Source organism: Notolepis coatsorum, assembly GCF_963971535.1.
Source record: "Notolepis coatsorum genome assembly, chromosome: 4".
Lineage (NCBI taxonomy): Eukaryota > Metazoa > Chordata > Actinopteri > Aulopiformes > Paralepididae > Notolepis > Notolepis coatsorum.
In genome coordinates, this window is record NC_140168.1 from 100324541 (window position 1) to 100339963 (window position 15423).

At 41.8% G+C, this 15423-nt stretch overlaps 1 protein-coding gene across 1 annotated transcript in view; it reads right to left on the bottom strand.

Moving 5' to 3' along the window:
• Window positions 1-5894: 5894 nt before the first annotated feature.
• LOC311227695 (phosphatidylinositol 3-kinase catalytic subunit type 3) overlaps window positions 5895-15423 on the bottom strand; it is a 159498-nt gene continuing 149969 nt past the window's right edge. Inside the window, exon 25 of the mRNA XM_084313449.1 lies at window positions 5895-6229. Coding sequence (XP_084169575.1) covers window positions 6215-6229 — 15 coding nt within the window. The 3' untranslated portion in view covers window positions 5895-6214. The remainder of the gene's footprint in view (window positions 6230-15423) is intronic.

Genomic DNA, 15423 nt, shown 5'->3' on the forward strand with positions numbered 1-15423 from the left:
TTCATGGTGTATCTGAGGGCTTCATGGTGTACCTGAGAGGGCTTCATGGTGTACCTGAGAGTGCTTCATGGTGCACCTGAGAGGGCTTCATGGTGCACCTGAGAGGGCTTCATGGTGCACCTGAGAGGGCTTCATGGTGTACCTGAGAGGGCTTCATGGTGTACCTGAGAGGGCTTCATGGTGTACCTGAGAGGGCTTCATGGTGTATCTGAGAGGGCTTCATGGTGCACCTGAGAGGGCTTCATGGTGTATCTGAGAGGGCTTCATGGTGTACCTGAGAGGGCTTCATGGTGTACCTGAGAGGGCTTCATGGTGTACCTGAGAGGGCTTCATGGTGTACCTGAGAGGGCTTCATGGTGCACCTGAGAGGGCTTCATGGGGCACCTAAGAGGGTTTCATGGGGCACCTAAGAGGGTTTCATGGGGCACCTAAGAGGGTTTCACGGCAGGCTGTTTGAGAACTGCTGGTCCAGAACACTCACGGATGTGAGCTGCACATTTTCCTATACAGGCAGTGGGGACCATGCAGGTTGCTATAGCAACCCCCAATAAACGTCTGTAGTTGCTTTAGACCAATGTTGTAGGACTCGAGACTGATTTTCAGGACTCGTGACTCGACTTGGACGTCAGCACTGATGACTTGGACTCGAGCATTCACTGCATTCGGACTCGGTAGGTGCAGACGAGGACTCGGAATTGTTCATTGATAGTTTTATTTTTTTTTAATCTTTTTGTAATAGGCCCTAATCCAGAGCCTATCCAGGGTCAGAGACTAAGCGCCACAAAAATTAGTGGTACCACAAAGAGCCACACCATATACCAGCGTTTCTCAACTTTTTTTTCAGTCACGACACATCATGTGTTTATAGGTCTCACCCTCTGAAGTTGCTAATGTCTTTTTAATTTGGGCCTCACAGGGTTAAAAGTACCCTGTGAGACCCACGGTTGCAAAATTACAAAATCACTTTTAGCCATTAAAAAAAAATAAAAAATCTGAATCTGTATAGTCAATTGGTCCTGTTGTTCAGCCTCACAATGCTTATTTTCTAGTTTTCTCCCATCCCAATTTCGTGTATCCAATTCTCCCCTCCCCTGTCTTGAACGTTGCTCGACTATTCCCCCCACTGGTCGGTTGTAGAGAGGATAGAAGCCTTGCATCAGGTGTTCCCTCCGGCACACGAGGAGGCAGCCTGTCACATATTTTCGCCTGCCAGCGCGGACTCTCATTAGCGAGGTGTAACGCATGGGAGGCTCACACTACCCACGCCACTTCCTGTCTCTGCTGTGCAGGCATCTCCCAACCGACCTGTAGGGGTCGCTGTCCACAACGTCCAATCCCCACCCATCGACTTCCACCCACTGACTCTGCCAAATGAGCCAGTACGACGGCCGGCGCAAGCCGAAGGCAATGCTGAGACTGGGATTCGATACCGGAGTCTCTTGCATTGGTGACAAGCGCAATCTCCACTACGCCACCCAGCCGCCTGCCTCACAATGCTATTTGATAGTAAATGTGTTTATATGTTCCACCCTCTGGCCTCTGAAGTTGCTAATGTCTTTTTAATTTGGGCCTCACAGGGTTAACCTCTTAAGCCCGAGATATACAGTAAACGTGTATATTTTCAGCATTACGTTTGTTTACCAATGATTCTAACTGTTAGTGAAATATAAGATTATAGAAATTTCAGGGCATTGAGTCGGAAACCGGCGCATATTGACAGGAGGAAGTGGAGCAGCCAAAAGTGAGTGTAGTCTTTTGGAGGAAGAAACTCAGGGCTTTCGAATTTCGGAAAACTACCTTACCCAGCTCACGCCAGCCCCTGTCAATCATCTGACTTCTGGATTTACTTTTTTATTTCTCTTATTTTTTTGGATTATCTCCCACAAACCTGAACGTTATTGCCATAAAACAGAACGCAGTTAGTTTCTCTACCTTTCTGTGAACGTCTAGCAAAAAACGGTGTTGCAATATGATGAAAAATTGTGGAGAAATTTACATAATAAAAAAAGATGGCAGAATTCAGTACTGCATCTACAAAACCTTCTGTTTAATCATCTTCCCTTTATTCATTTGCTTAGATTTTTCAAGTCTGGTACATTTTAGCATGGTGTTATTCACAGTCAGATATACATAATTTTTTTTTTTTTTATAGAATTGATATTCTCCTTTGGTTCATTACAATTTACTCAAGCCTATAGTAACAAGACTATTTCTGACACTGGGAATACATTTCCTGAGATCCATAGATGTCCCTAGATTCAGATACCAAAAACATGCAAATGGACCATTTAAAAAAATCTGTAAATGTTTATTCTACGTCCTTATGGAATGAGTGACATACAAACAAACATTGTATTATTATTATTTTAATACTTTATTTATTTTTTTATGGATGGAAGAGCCACACATTGACGGGCAAAGGGCCACATGCGGCTCGCGAGCCGCGGGTTGGCCACCTCTGCCCTAATAATTTGGCATAAGATATTGATGGCTAGTGCATTTGTTTGGCTATTGTGTCACAAAGTAAATAAACGTAGATTATGCTCACGATGGCTATGCCACTCACCACTGTGTCCTCCATGACGAGGCGGGTTGGTCTTCTGATCATTGGCATTTTACTCTTTTTACAAGGCCATTATCGGAAAGCTACCACCTTATTTATATTATGCAACGATGCTATTTTGGAATTCTGGACCTTCTCTAACCTGCTCGTGCTTCAGGGCCCTGGAGCACAGTCTGAACCTGGAGAGGCAGCCTTTTGTTTTCCTGCACCAACCTCCTGGAATGATCTTGAGCATGGGCTTAAAATAGATTCTGATGACCTACGGTCAGCTCAGGGCCTTAGACCTCCCTGGTACGCTGTAACTGTTTCAGCCGATTTGTATTTGTATCAGTGTTTGCTTGTATTTTATTGTGTATTTATCTATGCCTAACTGTTTTACTCTTACTGATTTGAATCTCTATCCCTTTTTCTTTCTTACCTTTATAGTATGTTTTATTTATTTATTTTTTAAATATTTTCCCCCTTTTTCTCCCATCCCAATGTTAGTCGTTATGCCAATTCCCAATCCCCTTCCTGGTCGCGTGTAGCTTATTCCCAGCGGAAGAGTACGTCGCGTGCTTCCGCGTTTTCTCTGATTGGCCATGACGCCCATGTGACCACGGCAGCGCGAGAGAGCTGCAGCGCGGAAATAGGCTGTCTATTGCCATTCTCTAAGACAAACTCTAACCTTAACCAGCTCCTTAACAGCGCCTAAACTTAACCCTTCTAACCATAACCAACTCCGAAACAATGCCTAACCTTAACCTTAACCATGCCTAACCTTAAAGTGGAGATGAAGCAGTGAGCAATGTGATCCTAGTTTGTTTGTTGTGTACCTTGTGTAAGACAGGGTTCTATAATCAAATGTGAAATCTGATGTGGGATGTTTGTCCAGAAGACCACTAATCAGCTGAAGCCGGACGCGGTTCCCTCGGTCTTCGACAGACAGACCGGCGTTAGCTCTCGGGGCCCGGCGTTAGCTCTCGCTAGCTAGCGTTAGCAACCGGAGCGTCGCGGAGCATTCAGCCTGCTGGCTACACAGCTTGTGTAGCCAGCAGGCTGAATGCTCCGCGACGCTGGTTGAAGTGGGTCTAGGTAGCCAGCAGGCTGAATGCTCCGCGACGCTGGTTGAAGTGGGTCTAGGTAGCCAGCAGGCTGAATGCTCCGCGACGCTGGTTGAAGTGGGTCTAGGTAGCCAGCAGGCTGAATGCTCCGCGACGCTCCGGTTGCTAACGCTAGCTAGCGAGAGCTAACGCCTGGCCCCGGCTGGTGCCAACTAGCTAGCGATCGCTCCCGAGAGCTAACGCCGGTCTGTCTGTCGAAGACCGAGGGAACCGCGTCCGGCTTCAGCTGATTAGTGGTCTTCTGGACAAACATCCCACCCCAACAACATAATCCGAGGCAATAAAGTGTTCGCTGCAGATCCTCCTTCCCTGTCCAACAGGCTGGTCGCGCCGTCTGGGTGCAGGCAGCCCGAGCCAACATGTCAACAACACTGTTTTTTTCACTGGTAGTTTGTGGAAATTAACCAACTTTCCTCTCTCTCACATGGTAAAATTAGTTTGAACAGCCAGGAGCAATACAAACAGAACCACCGCGGTCCCGTTGTTTTGTAGGCAACATTTTATTTGCTGACTGACCCATTCAATATAGGCAGCTAACCAGAGTGTATACACCCAAGCCACGGTATGACGTCAGCAACAAAATGGCCGCGCCCATAATGCTAAATGCTTCAGAAATGTACACAACAAATCGTTTTTTCTTAGAAACTGCTTATTTTTATAACGTGACTTCTTCTGTGGCTTATCTAAATACTAATGTGATGCTATGAATATGTATTTATCGCACTGCTTCATCTTCCCTTTAACCTTAACCATAACCAACTCCGAAAGAATATTGCCATTCTCTAAGACAAACTCTAACCTTAACCAGCTCCTTAACAGCGCCTAAACTTAACCCTTCTTCTTTTTTTTTTTTTGTCTTTTTTCCCCCTCCATTTTCCTCCGATTTTCTCCCATCCCAATGTTAGTCGTATGCCAATTCCCAGTCCCTTCCTGGTCGCTGCGCACTTACCCCCCACAGTCAGATCATCTGGGAGAGTGGAGGCTACCACGTGCTTCCTCCGACACACGTCCAGCCAATCACCGCTTCTTTTCACCTGGCAGCGCGGATTCTCATCGAGAGGGCGTAGCGTGTGGGAGGACCACACTATCCCCCTCGAGTCCTATCCGCGCTTAGCAGGCGCCCCGACCGAACTGTAGGAGTCACTGTTTACAACGACCCGGACCCACCCCGCCAGCTTCTCCCACCCTCTAATACAGCCAATTGTATTAGTGCAGACGGCCAGCCAAGCTGGTGACAACCCCGGAGCTGTGAGCTGGATTCGAACAGGCGAATCCAGCTCACAGCTCCGGGGCTGGTGACGAACGCAATCTCCGCTCGGCCACCAGACCGCCTAAACTTAACCCTTCTAACCTTAACCAACTCCGAAATAATGCCTAACCTTAACCTTAATGCCTAAACTTAACCGGCGAAAGAATGCATGTTAAAAAAAAAATAAAAAATTGAAGGGATTCGAACTTGTCACCAACGGACCGCAGGACCGCAGCGCTGCCAGTTGAGCTAAGCTTCGAATGAAAATCATCAGGGATTACGGCTACATAATGCCGCAAGCTCTGCTGCAAGCTCTGCCGCTCCGCTCTGCCGCTCCGCTCTGCGGCTGCCGCGCCTGCCGCGGGGCGTGTCGCAGCCAATCAGGGAAAACGTGGAAGCACTCGGGCGTACTCTTCCTCTGGGAATAAGCAATAAGCTTCCTGGTCGCTGTGCACCTACCCCCTACAGTCGGTCTGGGAGAGTGGAGGCTATCACGTGCTTCCTCCGACACATGTGTAGTCAATCAACCGCTTCTTTTCACCTGGCAGCGCGGACTCTCACTGAGAGGGTGTAACGTGTGGAAGGATCACACTACCCCCCTTAGATCCTTTCCTCGCTGAGCAGGCGCCCCGACCGAACTGTAGGAGTCGCTGTTTACAACGACCCAGGACCCACCCACCGGCTTTCCCACCCCTAACACTGCCAATTGTGTTAGTACGACGGCCGGCCTCGATACCAGTATCTCCTGCGTTGGTGGCGAGCGCCTTGCCCACTGCGCCAGCCAGCCGCCCCCTTTATAGTATGTTTTAATTATGAATCTTGATACACAATTGAAGATGAGGGCAACCTCGATTTGTTTGAGTAAGAAATAAAGGTTTAAATAATGTATACCTTGTATGCCTGTCTTACCTTGTGTGTCTGTTGTTTGTTTATATGTTCCTACAAATCCCGGTGGAAAAAGAAAACAAAAGAAAATCTCTGTTATCAACGTTGTTTTTATTTGGCCATACATTTTGATTGATTCATTCATTCAATAATTAATATACATAATATATACATGAAGGCCTCCAAGTCCTTGGGTTATAGCCGTCTTGCAGTAGAGGTTGGCAGTGCATTCTTGGCCTCTGCTCAGCAGTGTCACGGGGGAACGCTGTCGCTGTCTCTCTCTCTCTTGCACACGCACACACACCTGCCATCTGCAGGAACACTATTGAACCATACCACTGTGTTTCTACGGCAACAGTGCTCCGTGTGTCCGTCGTGCCAGGTCAGCCTGACTCTGCGGTCTCTCTGTCCCGCTCATCTACGCCAGTACTAAGGAGAGAAGGACAGCGCTTAGAATACAGCTCACAGTGTTTAGAATACAGCCCACAGTGTTTAGAATACAGCCCGCAGTGTTTAGAATACAGCCCACAGTGTTTAGAATACAGCCCAGTGTTTAGAATACAGCCCAGTGTTTAGAATACAGCTCAGTGTTTAGAATACAGCCCAGTGCTTAGAATACAGCCCACAGTGTTTAGAATACAGCCCAGTGTTTAGAATACAGCCCAGTGTTTAGAATACAGCTCAGTGTTTAGAATACAGCTCAGTGTTTAGAATACAGCTCACAGTGTTTAGAATACAGCCCAGTGTTTAGAATACAGCCCAGTGTTTAGAATACAGCTCAGTGTTTAGAATACAGCTCAGTGTTTAGAATACAGCCCAGTGTTTAGAATACAGCTCACAGTGTTTAGAATACAGCTCAGTGTTTAGAATACAGCTCAGTGTTTAGAATACAGCTCACAGTGTTTAGAATACAGCCCAGTGTTTAGAATACAGCTCACAGTGTTTAGAATACAGCTCAGTGTTTAGAATACAGCTCAGTGTTTAGAATACAGCTCAGTGTTTAGAATACAGCCCAGTGTTTAGAATACAGCTCAGTGTTTAGAATACAGCCCAGTGTTTAGAATACAGCACAGTGTTTAGAATACAGCCCAGTGTTTAGAATACAGCTCAGTGTTTAGAATACAGCTCAGTGTTTAGAATACAGCTCAGTGTTTAGAATACAGCTCAGTGTTTAGAATACAGCTCAGTGTTTAGAATACAGGTCAGTGTTTAGAATACAGCCCAGTGTTTAGAATACAGCTCAGTGTTTAGAATACAGCTCAGTGTTTAGAATACAGCTCAGTGTTTAGAATACAGCCCCCAGTGTTTAGAATACAGCTCAGTGTTTAGAATACAGCTCAGTGTTTAGAATACAGCTCAGTGTTTAGAATACAGCTCAGTGTTTAGAATACAGCCCAGTGTTTAGAATACAGCCCAGTGTTTAGAATACAGCCCAGTGTTTAGAATACAGCTCAGTGTTTAGAATACAGCCCAGTGTTTAGAATACAGTTCACAGTGTTTAGAATACAGCTCAGTGTTTAGAATACAGCTCAGTGTTTAGAATACAGCTCAGTGTTTAGAATACAGCTCAGTGTTTAGAATACAGCTCAGTGTTTAGAATACAGCCCAGTGTTTAGAATACAGCTCAGTGTTTAGAATACAGCCCAGTGTTTAGAATACAGCCCAGTGTTTAGAATACAGCCCAGTGTTTATAATACAGCCCAGTGTTTAGAATACAGCTCAGTGTTTAGAATACAGCTCACAGTGTTTAGAATACAGCTCAGTGTTTAGAATACAGCTCAGTGTTTAGAATACAGCTCAGTGTTTAGAATACAGCTCAGTGTTTAGAATACAGCTCAGTGTTTAGAATACAGCTCAGTTTTTAGAATACAGCCCACAGTGTTTAGAATACAGCTCAGTGTTTAGAATACATCTCAGTGTTTAGAATACAGCTCAGTGTTTAGAATACAGCTCAGTGTTTAGAATACAGCCCAGTGTTTAGAATACAGCTCGGTGTTTAGAATACAGCCCAGTGTTTAGAATACAGCCCAGTGTTTAGAATACAGCTCAGTGTTTAGAATACAGCTCAGTGTTTAGAATACAGCTCAGTGTTTAGAATACAGCCCAGTGTTTAGAATACAGCTCAGTGTTTAGAATACAGTGTTTAGAATACAGCTCAGTGTTTAGAATACAGTGTTTAGAATACAGCCCAGTGTTTAGAATACAGTGTTTAGAATACAGCTCACAGTGTTTAGAATACAGTGTTTAGAATACAGTGTTTAGAATACAGCTCAGTGTTTAGAATACAGTGTTTAGAATACAGCTCAGTGTTTAGAATACAGTGTTTAGAATACAGCCCACAGTGTTTAGAATACAGTGTTTAGAATACAGTGTTTAGAATACAGCCCACAGTGTTTAGAATACAGCTCAGTGTTTAGAATACAGCCCACAGTGTTTAGAATACAGCTCAGTGTTTAGAATACAGCTCACAGTGTTTAGAATACAGCTCAGTGTTTAGAATACAGCCCTCAGTGTTTAGAATACAGTGTTTAGAATACAGTGTTTAGAATACAGCTCAGTGTTTAGAATACAGCTCACAGTGTTTAGAATACAGCTCAGTGTTTAGAATACAGCTCACAGTGTTTAGAATACAGCTCAGTGTTTAGAATACAGCTCACAGTGTTTAGAATACAGCTCAGTGTTTAGAATACAGCTCAGTGTTTAGAATACAGCCCAGTGTTTAGAATACAGCTCAGTGTTTAGAATACAGCCCAGTGTTTAGAATACAGCTCAGTGTTTAGAATACAGCTCAGTGTTTAGAATACAGCCCACAGTGTTTAGAATACAGCTCAGTGTTTAGAATACAGCCCAGTGTTTAGAATACAGTGTTTAGAATACAGCCCAGTGTTTAGAATACAGCCCAGTGTTTAGAATACAGTGTTTAGAATACAGCCCAGTGTTTAGAATACAGCCCAGTGTTTAGAATACAGTGTTTAGAATACAGTGTTTAGAATACAGCTCAGTGTTTAGAATACAGCTCACAGTGTTTAGAATACAGCTCAGTGTTTAGAATACAGCTCACAGTGTTTAGAATACAGCTCAGTGTTTAGAATACAGCCCTCAGTGTTTAGAATACAGTGTTTAGAATACAGTGTTTAGAATACAGCTCAGTGTTTAGAATACAGCTCACAGTGTTTAGAATACAGTGTTTAGAATACAGTGTTTAGAATACAGCTCAGTGTTTAGAATACAGCTCACAGTGTTTAGAATACAGCTCAGTGTTTAGAATACAGCTCAGTGTTTAGAATACAGCCCTCAGTGTTTAGAATACAGTGTTTAGAATACAGTGTTTAGAATACAGCTCAGTGTTTAGAATACAGCTCACAGTGTTTAGAATACAGCTCAGTGTTTAGAATACAGCTCACAGTGTTTAGAATACAGCTCAGTGTTTAGAATACAGCCCTCAGTGTTTAGAATACAGTGTTTAGAATACAGTGTTTAGAATACAGCTCAGTGTTTAGAATACAGCTCACAGTGTTTAGAATACAGATCAGTGTTTAGAATACAGCTCAGTGTTTAGAATACAGCTCAGTGTTTAGAATACAGCTCAGTGTTTAGAATACAGCTCACAGTGTTTAGAATACAGCTCAGTGTTTAGAATACAGCTCAGTGTTTAGAATACAGCCCTCAGTGTTTAGAATACAGTGTTTAGAATACAGTGTTTAGAATACAGCTCAGTGTTTAGAATACAGCTCACAGTGTTTAGAATACAGCTCAGTGTTTAGAATACAGCTCAGTGTTTAGAATACAGCTCAGTGTTTAGAATACAGCCCTCAGTGTTTAGAATACAGTGTTTAGAATACAGTGTTTAGAATACAGCTCAGTGTTTAGAATACAGCTCAGTGTTTAGAATACAGCCCTCAGTGTTTAGAATACAGTGTTTAGAATACAGTGTTTAGAATACAGCTCAGTGTTTAGAATACAGCCCAGTGTTTAGAATACAGCCCAGTGTTTAGAATACAGCCGTGTTTAGAATACAGCGCAGTGTTTAGAATACAGCTCAGTGTTTAGAATACAGCTCAGTGTTTAGAATACAGCTCAGTGTTTAGAATACAGCCCAGTGTTTAGAATACAGCTCAGTGTTTAGAATACAGCCCAGTGTTTAGAATACAGTGTTTAGAATACAGCCCAGTGTTTAGAATACAGCTCAGTGTTTAGAATACAGTGTTTAGAATACAGCCCAGTGTTTAGAATACAGCTCAGTGTTTAGAATACAGTGTTTAGAATACAGCTCAGTGTTTAGAATACAGTGTTTAGAATACAGCCCTCAGTGTTTAGAATACAGTGTTTAGAATACAGTGTTTAGAATACAGCTCAGTGTTTAGAATACAGTGTTTAGAATACAGCTCAGTGTTTAGAATACAGTGTTTAGAATACAGCCCAGTGTTTAGAATACAGCCCTCAGTGTTTAGAATACAGTGTTTAGAATACAGTGTTTAGAATACAGCTCAGTGTTTAGAATACAGCCCAGTGTTTAGAATACAGCTCAGTGTTTAGAATACAGCCCAGTGTTTAGAATACAGCTCAGTGTTTAGAATACAGCTCAGTGTTTAGAATACAGCCCAGTGTTTAGAATACAGCTCAGTGTTTAGAATACAGCTCAGTGTTTAGAATACAGCCCAGTGTTTAGAATACAGCCCACAGTGTTTAGAATACAGCCCTCGGTGTTTAGAATACAGTGTTTAGAATACAGCTCAGTGTTTAGAATACAGCTCAGTGTTTAGAATACAGCCCAGTGTTTAGAATACAGCTCAGTGTTTAGAATACAGCCCTCAGTGTTTAGAATACAGTGTTTAGAATACAGCCCTCAGTGTTTAGAATACAGCTCAGTGTTTAGAATACAGTGTTTAGAATACAGCCCTCAGTGTTTAGAATACAGTGTTTAGAATACAGCTCAGTGTTTAGAATACAGCTCAGTGTTTAGAATACAGCCCAGTGTTTAGAATACAGCTCAGTGTTTAGAATACAGCTCAGTGTTTAGAATACAGCTCAGTGTTTAGAATACAGCTCAGTGTTTAGAATACAGCCCAGTGTTTAGAATACAGCCCAGTGTTTAGAATACAGCCCAGTGTTTAGAATACAGCCCCCAGTGTTTAGAATACAGCCCAGTGTTTAGAATACAGCTCAGTGTTTAGAATACAGTGTTTAGAATACAGCTCAGTGTTTAGAATACAGTGTTTAGAATACAGCCCAGTGTTTAGAATACAGCCCACAGTGTTTAGAATACAGCCCTCAGTGTTTAGAATACAGTGTTTAGAATACAGCCCAGTGTTTAGAATACAGCTCAGTGTTTAGAATACAGCTCAGTGTTTAGAATACAGCCCAGTGTTTAGAATACAGCTCACAGTGTTTAGAATACAGCCCAGTGTTTAGAATACAGCTCAGTGTTTAGAATACAGCTCAGTGTTTAGAATACAGCTCAGTGTTTAGAATACAGCCCAGTGTTTAGAATACAGCACAGTGTTTAGAATACAGCTCACAGTGTTTAGAATACAGCTCAGTGTTTAGAATACAGCCCAGTGTTTAGAATACAGCTCAGTGTTTAGAATACAGCTCACAGTGTTTAGAATACAGCCCAGTGTTTAGAATACAGCCCACAGTGTTTAGAATACAGCCCAGTGTTTAGAATACAGCCCCCAGTGTTTAGAATACAGCTCAGTGTTTAGAATACAGCTCAGTGTTTAGAATACAGCCCAGTGTTTAGAATACAGCCCAGTGTTTAGAATACAGCCCAGTGTTTAGAATACAGCCCAGTGTTTAGAATACAGCCCAGTGTTTAGAATACAGCCCAGTGTTTAGAATACAGCCCAGTGTTTAGAATACAGCTCACAGTGTTTAGAATACAGCCCAGTGTTTAGAATACAGCGCAGTGTTTAGAATACAGCTCAGTGTTTAGAATACAGCTCAGTGTTTAGAATACAGCTCAGTGTTTAGAATACAGCTCAGTGTTTAGAATACAGCCCAGTGTTTAGAATACAGCTCAGTGTTTAGAATACAGCTCAGTGTTTAGAATACAGCTCAGTGTTTAGAATACAGCTCAGTGTTTAGAATACAGCCCAGTGTTTAGAATACAGCTCAGTGTTTAGAATACAGCTCAGTGTTTAGAATACAGCTCAGTGTTTAGAATACAGCTCAGTGTTTAGAATACAGCCCAGTGTTTAGAATACAGCCCAGTGTTTAGAATACAGCCCAGTGTTTAGAATACAGCTCAGTGTTTAGAATACAGCTCACAGTGTTTAGAATACAGCTCAGTGTTTAGAATACAGCTCAGTGTTTAGAATACAGCTCAGTGTTTAGAATACAGCTCAGTGTTTAGAATACAGCTCAGTGTTTAGAATTCAGTGTTTAGAATACAGCTCAGTGTTTAGAATACAGCTCAGTGTTTAGAATACAGCTCAGTGTTTAGAATACAGCTCAGTGTTTAGAATACAGCTCACAGTGTTTAGAATACAGCTCAGTGTTTAGAATACAGCTCACAGTGTTTAGAATACAGTGTTTAGAATACAGCTCAGTGTTTAGAATACAGCTCACAGTGTTTAGAATACAGCCCAGTGTTTAGAATACAGCTCAGTGTTTAGAATACAGCTCAGTGTTTAGAATACAGCTCACAGTGTTTAGAATACAGCCCAGTGTTTAGAATACAGCTCAGTGTTTAGAATACAGCCCAGTGTTTAGAATACAGCCCAGTGTTTAGAATACAGCCCAGTGTTTAGAATACAGCCCAGTGTTTAGAATACAGCCCAGTGTTTAGAATACAGCCCAGTGTTTAGAATACAGCTCAGTGTTTAGAATACAGCTCAGTGTTTAGAATACAGCCCAGTGTTTAGAATACAGCCCAGTGTTTAGAATACAGTGTTTAGAATACAGTGTTTAGAATACAGCTCAGTGTTTAGAATACAGCCCAGTGTTTAGAATACAGCTCAGTGTTTAGAATACAGCCCAGTGTTTAGAATACAGCCCAGTGTTTAGAATACAGCCCAGTGTTTAGAATACAGCCCAGTGTTTAGAATACAGCCCAGTGTTTAGAATACAGTGTTTAGAATACAGTGTTTAGAATACAGCTCAGTGTTTAGAATACAGTGTTTAGAATACAGCTCAGTGTTTAGAATACAGCCCACAGTGTTTAGAATACAGCTCAGTGTTTAGAATACAGCCCTCAGTGTTTAGAATACAGTGTTTAGAATACAGTGTTTAGAATACAGCCCAGTGTTTAGAATACAGCCCACAGTGTTTAGAATACAGCTCAGTGTTTAGAATACAGCTCAGTGTTTAGAATACAGCTCAGTGTTTAGAATACAGCCCAGTGTTTAGAATACAGCCCAGTGTTTAGAATACAGTGTTTAGAATACAGTGTTTAGAATACAGCTCAGTGTTTAGAATACAGCTCAGTGTTTAGAATACAGCCCACAGTGTTTAGAATACAGCTCAGTGTTTAGAATACAGCTCAGTGTTTAGAATACAGCTCAGTGTTTAGAATACAGCCCAGTGTTTAGAATACAGCCCACAGTGTTTAGAATACAGCTCAGTGTTTAGAATACAGCTCAGTGTTTAGAATACAGCTCAGTGTTTAGAATACAGCCCAGTGTTTAGAATACAGCCCAGTGTTTAGAATACAGTGTTTAGAATACAGTGTTTAGAATACAGTGTTTAGAATACAGCTCAGTGTTTAGAATACAGCTCACAGTGTTTAGAATACAGCTCAGTGTTTAGAATACAGCTCAGTGTTTAGAATACAGCTCAGTGTTTAGAATACAGCTCAGTGTTTAGAATACAGCTCAGTGTTTAGAATACAGCCCAGTGTTTAGAATACAGCCCAGTGTTTAGAATACAGCCCAGTGTTTAGAATACAGCCCAGTGTTTAGAATACAGCCCAGTGTTTAGAATACAGCCCAGTGTTTAGAATACAGCTCAGTGTTTAGAATACAGCTCAGTGTTTAGAATACAGCTCAGTGTTTAGAATACAGCCCACAGTGTTTAGAATACAGCCCAGTGTTTAGAATACAGCTCAGTGTTTAGAATACAGCCCACAGTGTTTAGAATACAGCCCAGTGTTTAGAATACAGCTCAGTGTTTAGAATACAGCCCACAGTGTTTAGAATACAGCTCAGTGTTTAGAATACAGTGTTTAGAATACAGTGTTTAGAATACAGCTCAGTGTTTAGAATACAGCTCACAGTGTTTAGAATACAGCTCAGTGTTTAGAATACAGCTCACAGTGTTTAGAATACAGCTCAGTGTTTAGAATACAGCTCAGTGTTTAGAATACAGCTCAGTGTTTAGAATACAGCTCAGTGTTTAGAATACAGCTCAGTGTTTAGAATACAGCCCAGTGTTTAGAATACAGCTCAGTGTTTAGAATACAGCCCAGTGTTTAGAATACAGCCCAGTGTTTAGAATACAGCCCAGTGTTTAGAATACAGCCCACAGTGTTTAGAATACAGCTCAGTGTTTAGAATACAGCCCAGTGTTTAGAATACAGCCCAGTGTTTAGAATACAGTGTTTAGAATACAGCCCAGTGTTTAGAATACAGCTCAGTGTTTAGAATACAGTGTTTAGAATACAGCTCAGTGTTTAGAATACAGTGTTTAGAATACAGCCCTCAGTGTTTAGAATACAGTGTTTAGAATACAGTGTTTAGAATACAGCTCAGTGTTTAGAATACAGTGTTTAGAATACAGCTCAGTGTTTAGAATACAGTGTTTAGAATACAGCCCTCAGTGTTTAGAATACAGTGTTTAGAATACAGTGTTTAGAATACAGCCCTCAGTGTTTAGAATACAGTGTTTAGAATACAGCTCAGTGTTTAGAATACAGCCCAGTGTTTAGAATACAGCTCAGTGTTTAGAATACAGCCCAGTGTTTAGAATACAGCTCAGTGTTTAGAATACAGCTCAGTGTTTAGAATACAGCTCAGTGTTTAGAATACAGCCCAGTGTTTAGAATACAGCTCAGTGTTTAGAATACAGCTCAGTGTTTAGAATACAGCCCTCAGTGTTTAGAATACAGCTCAGTGTTTAGAATACAGCTCAGTGTTTAGAATACAGCTCAGTGTTTAGAATACAGCTCAGTGTTTAGAATACAGCTCAGTGTTTAGAATACAGCCCAGTGTTTAGAATACAGTGTTTAGAATACAGCCCAGTGTTTAGAATACAGCCCAGTGTTTAGAATACAGTGTTTAGAATACAGTGTTTAGAATACAGCTCAGTGTTTAGAATACAGCTCACAGTGTTTAGAATACAGCTCAGTGTTTAGAATACAGCTCACAGTGTTTAGAATACAGCTCAGTGTTTAGAATACAGCCCTCAGTGTTTAGAATACAGTGTTTAGAATACAGTGTTTAGAATACAGCTCAGTGTTTAGAATACAGCTCACAGTGTTTAGAATACAGTGTTTAGAATACAGTGTTTAGAATACAGCTCAGTGTTTAGAATACAGCTCACAGTGTTTAGAATACAGCTCAGTGTTTAGAATACAGCTCAGTGTTTAGAATACAGCCCTCAGTGTTTAGAATACAGTGTTTAGAATACAGTGTTTAGAATACAGCTCAGTGTTTAGAATACAGCTCACAGTGTTTAGAATACAG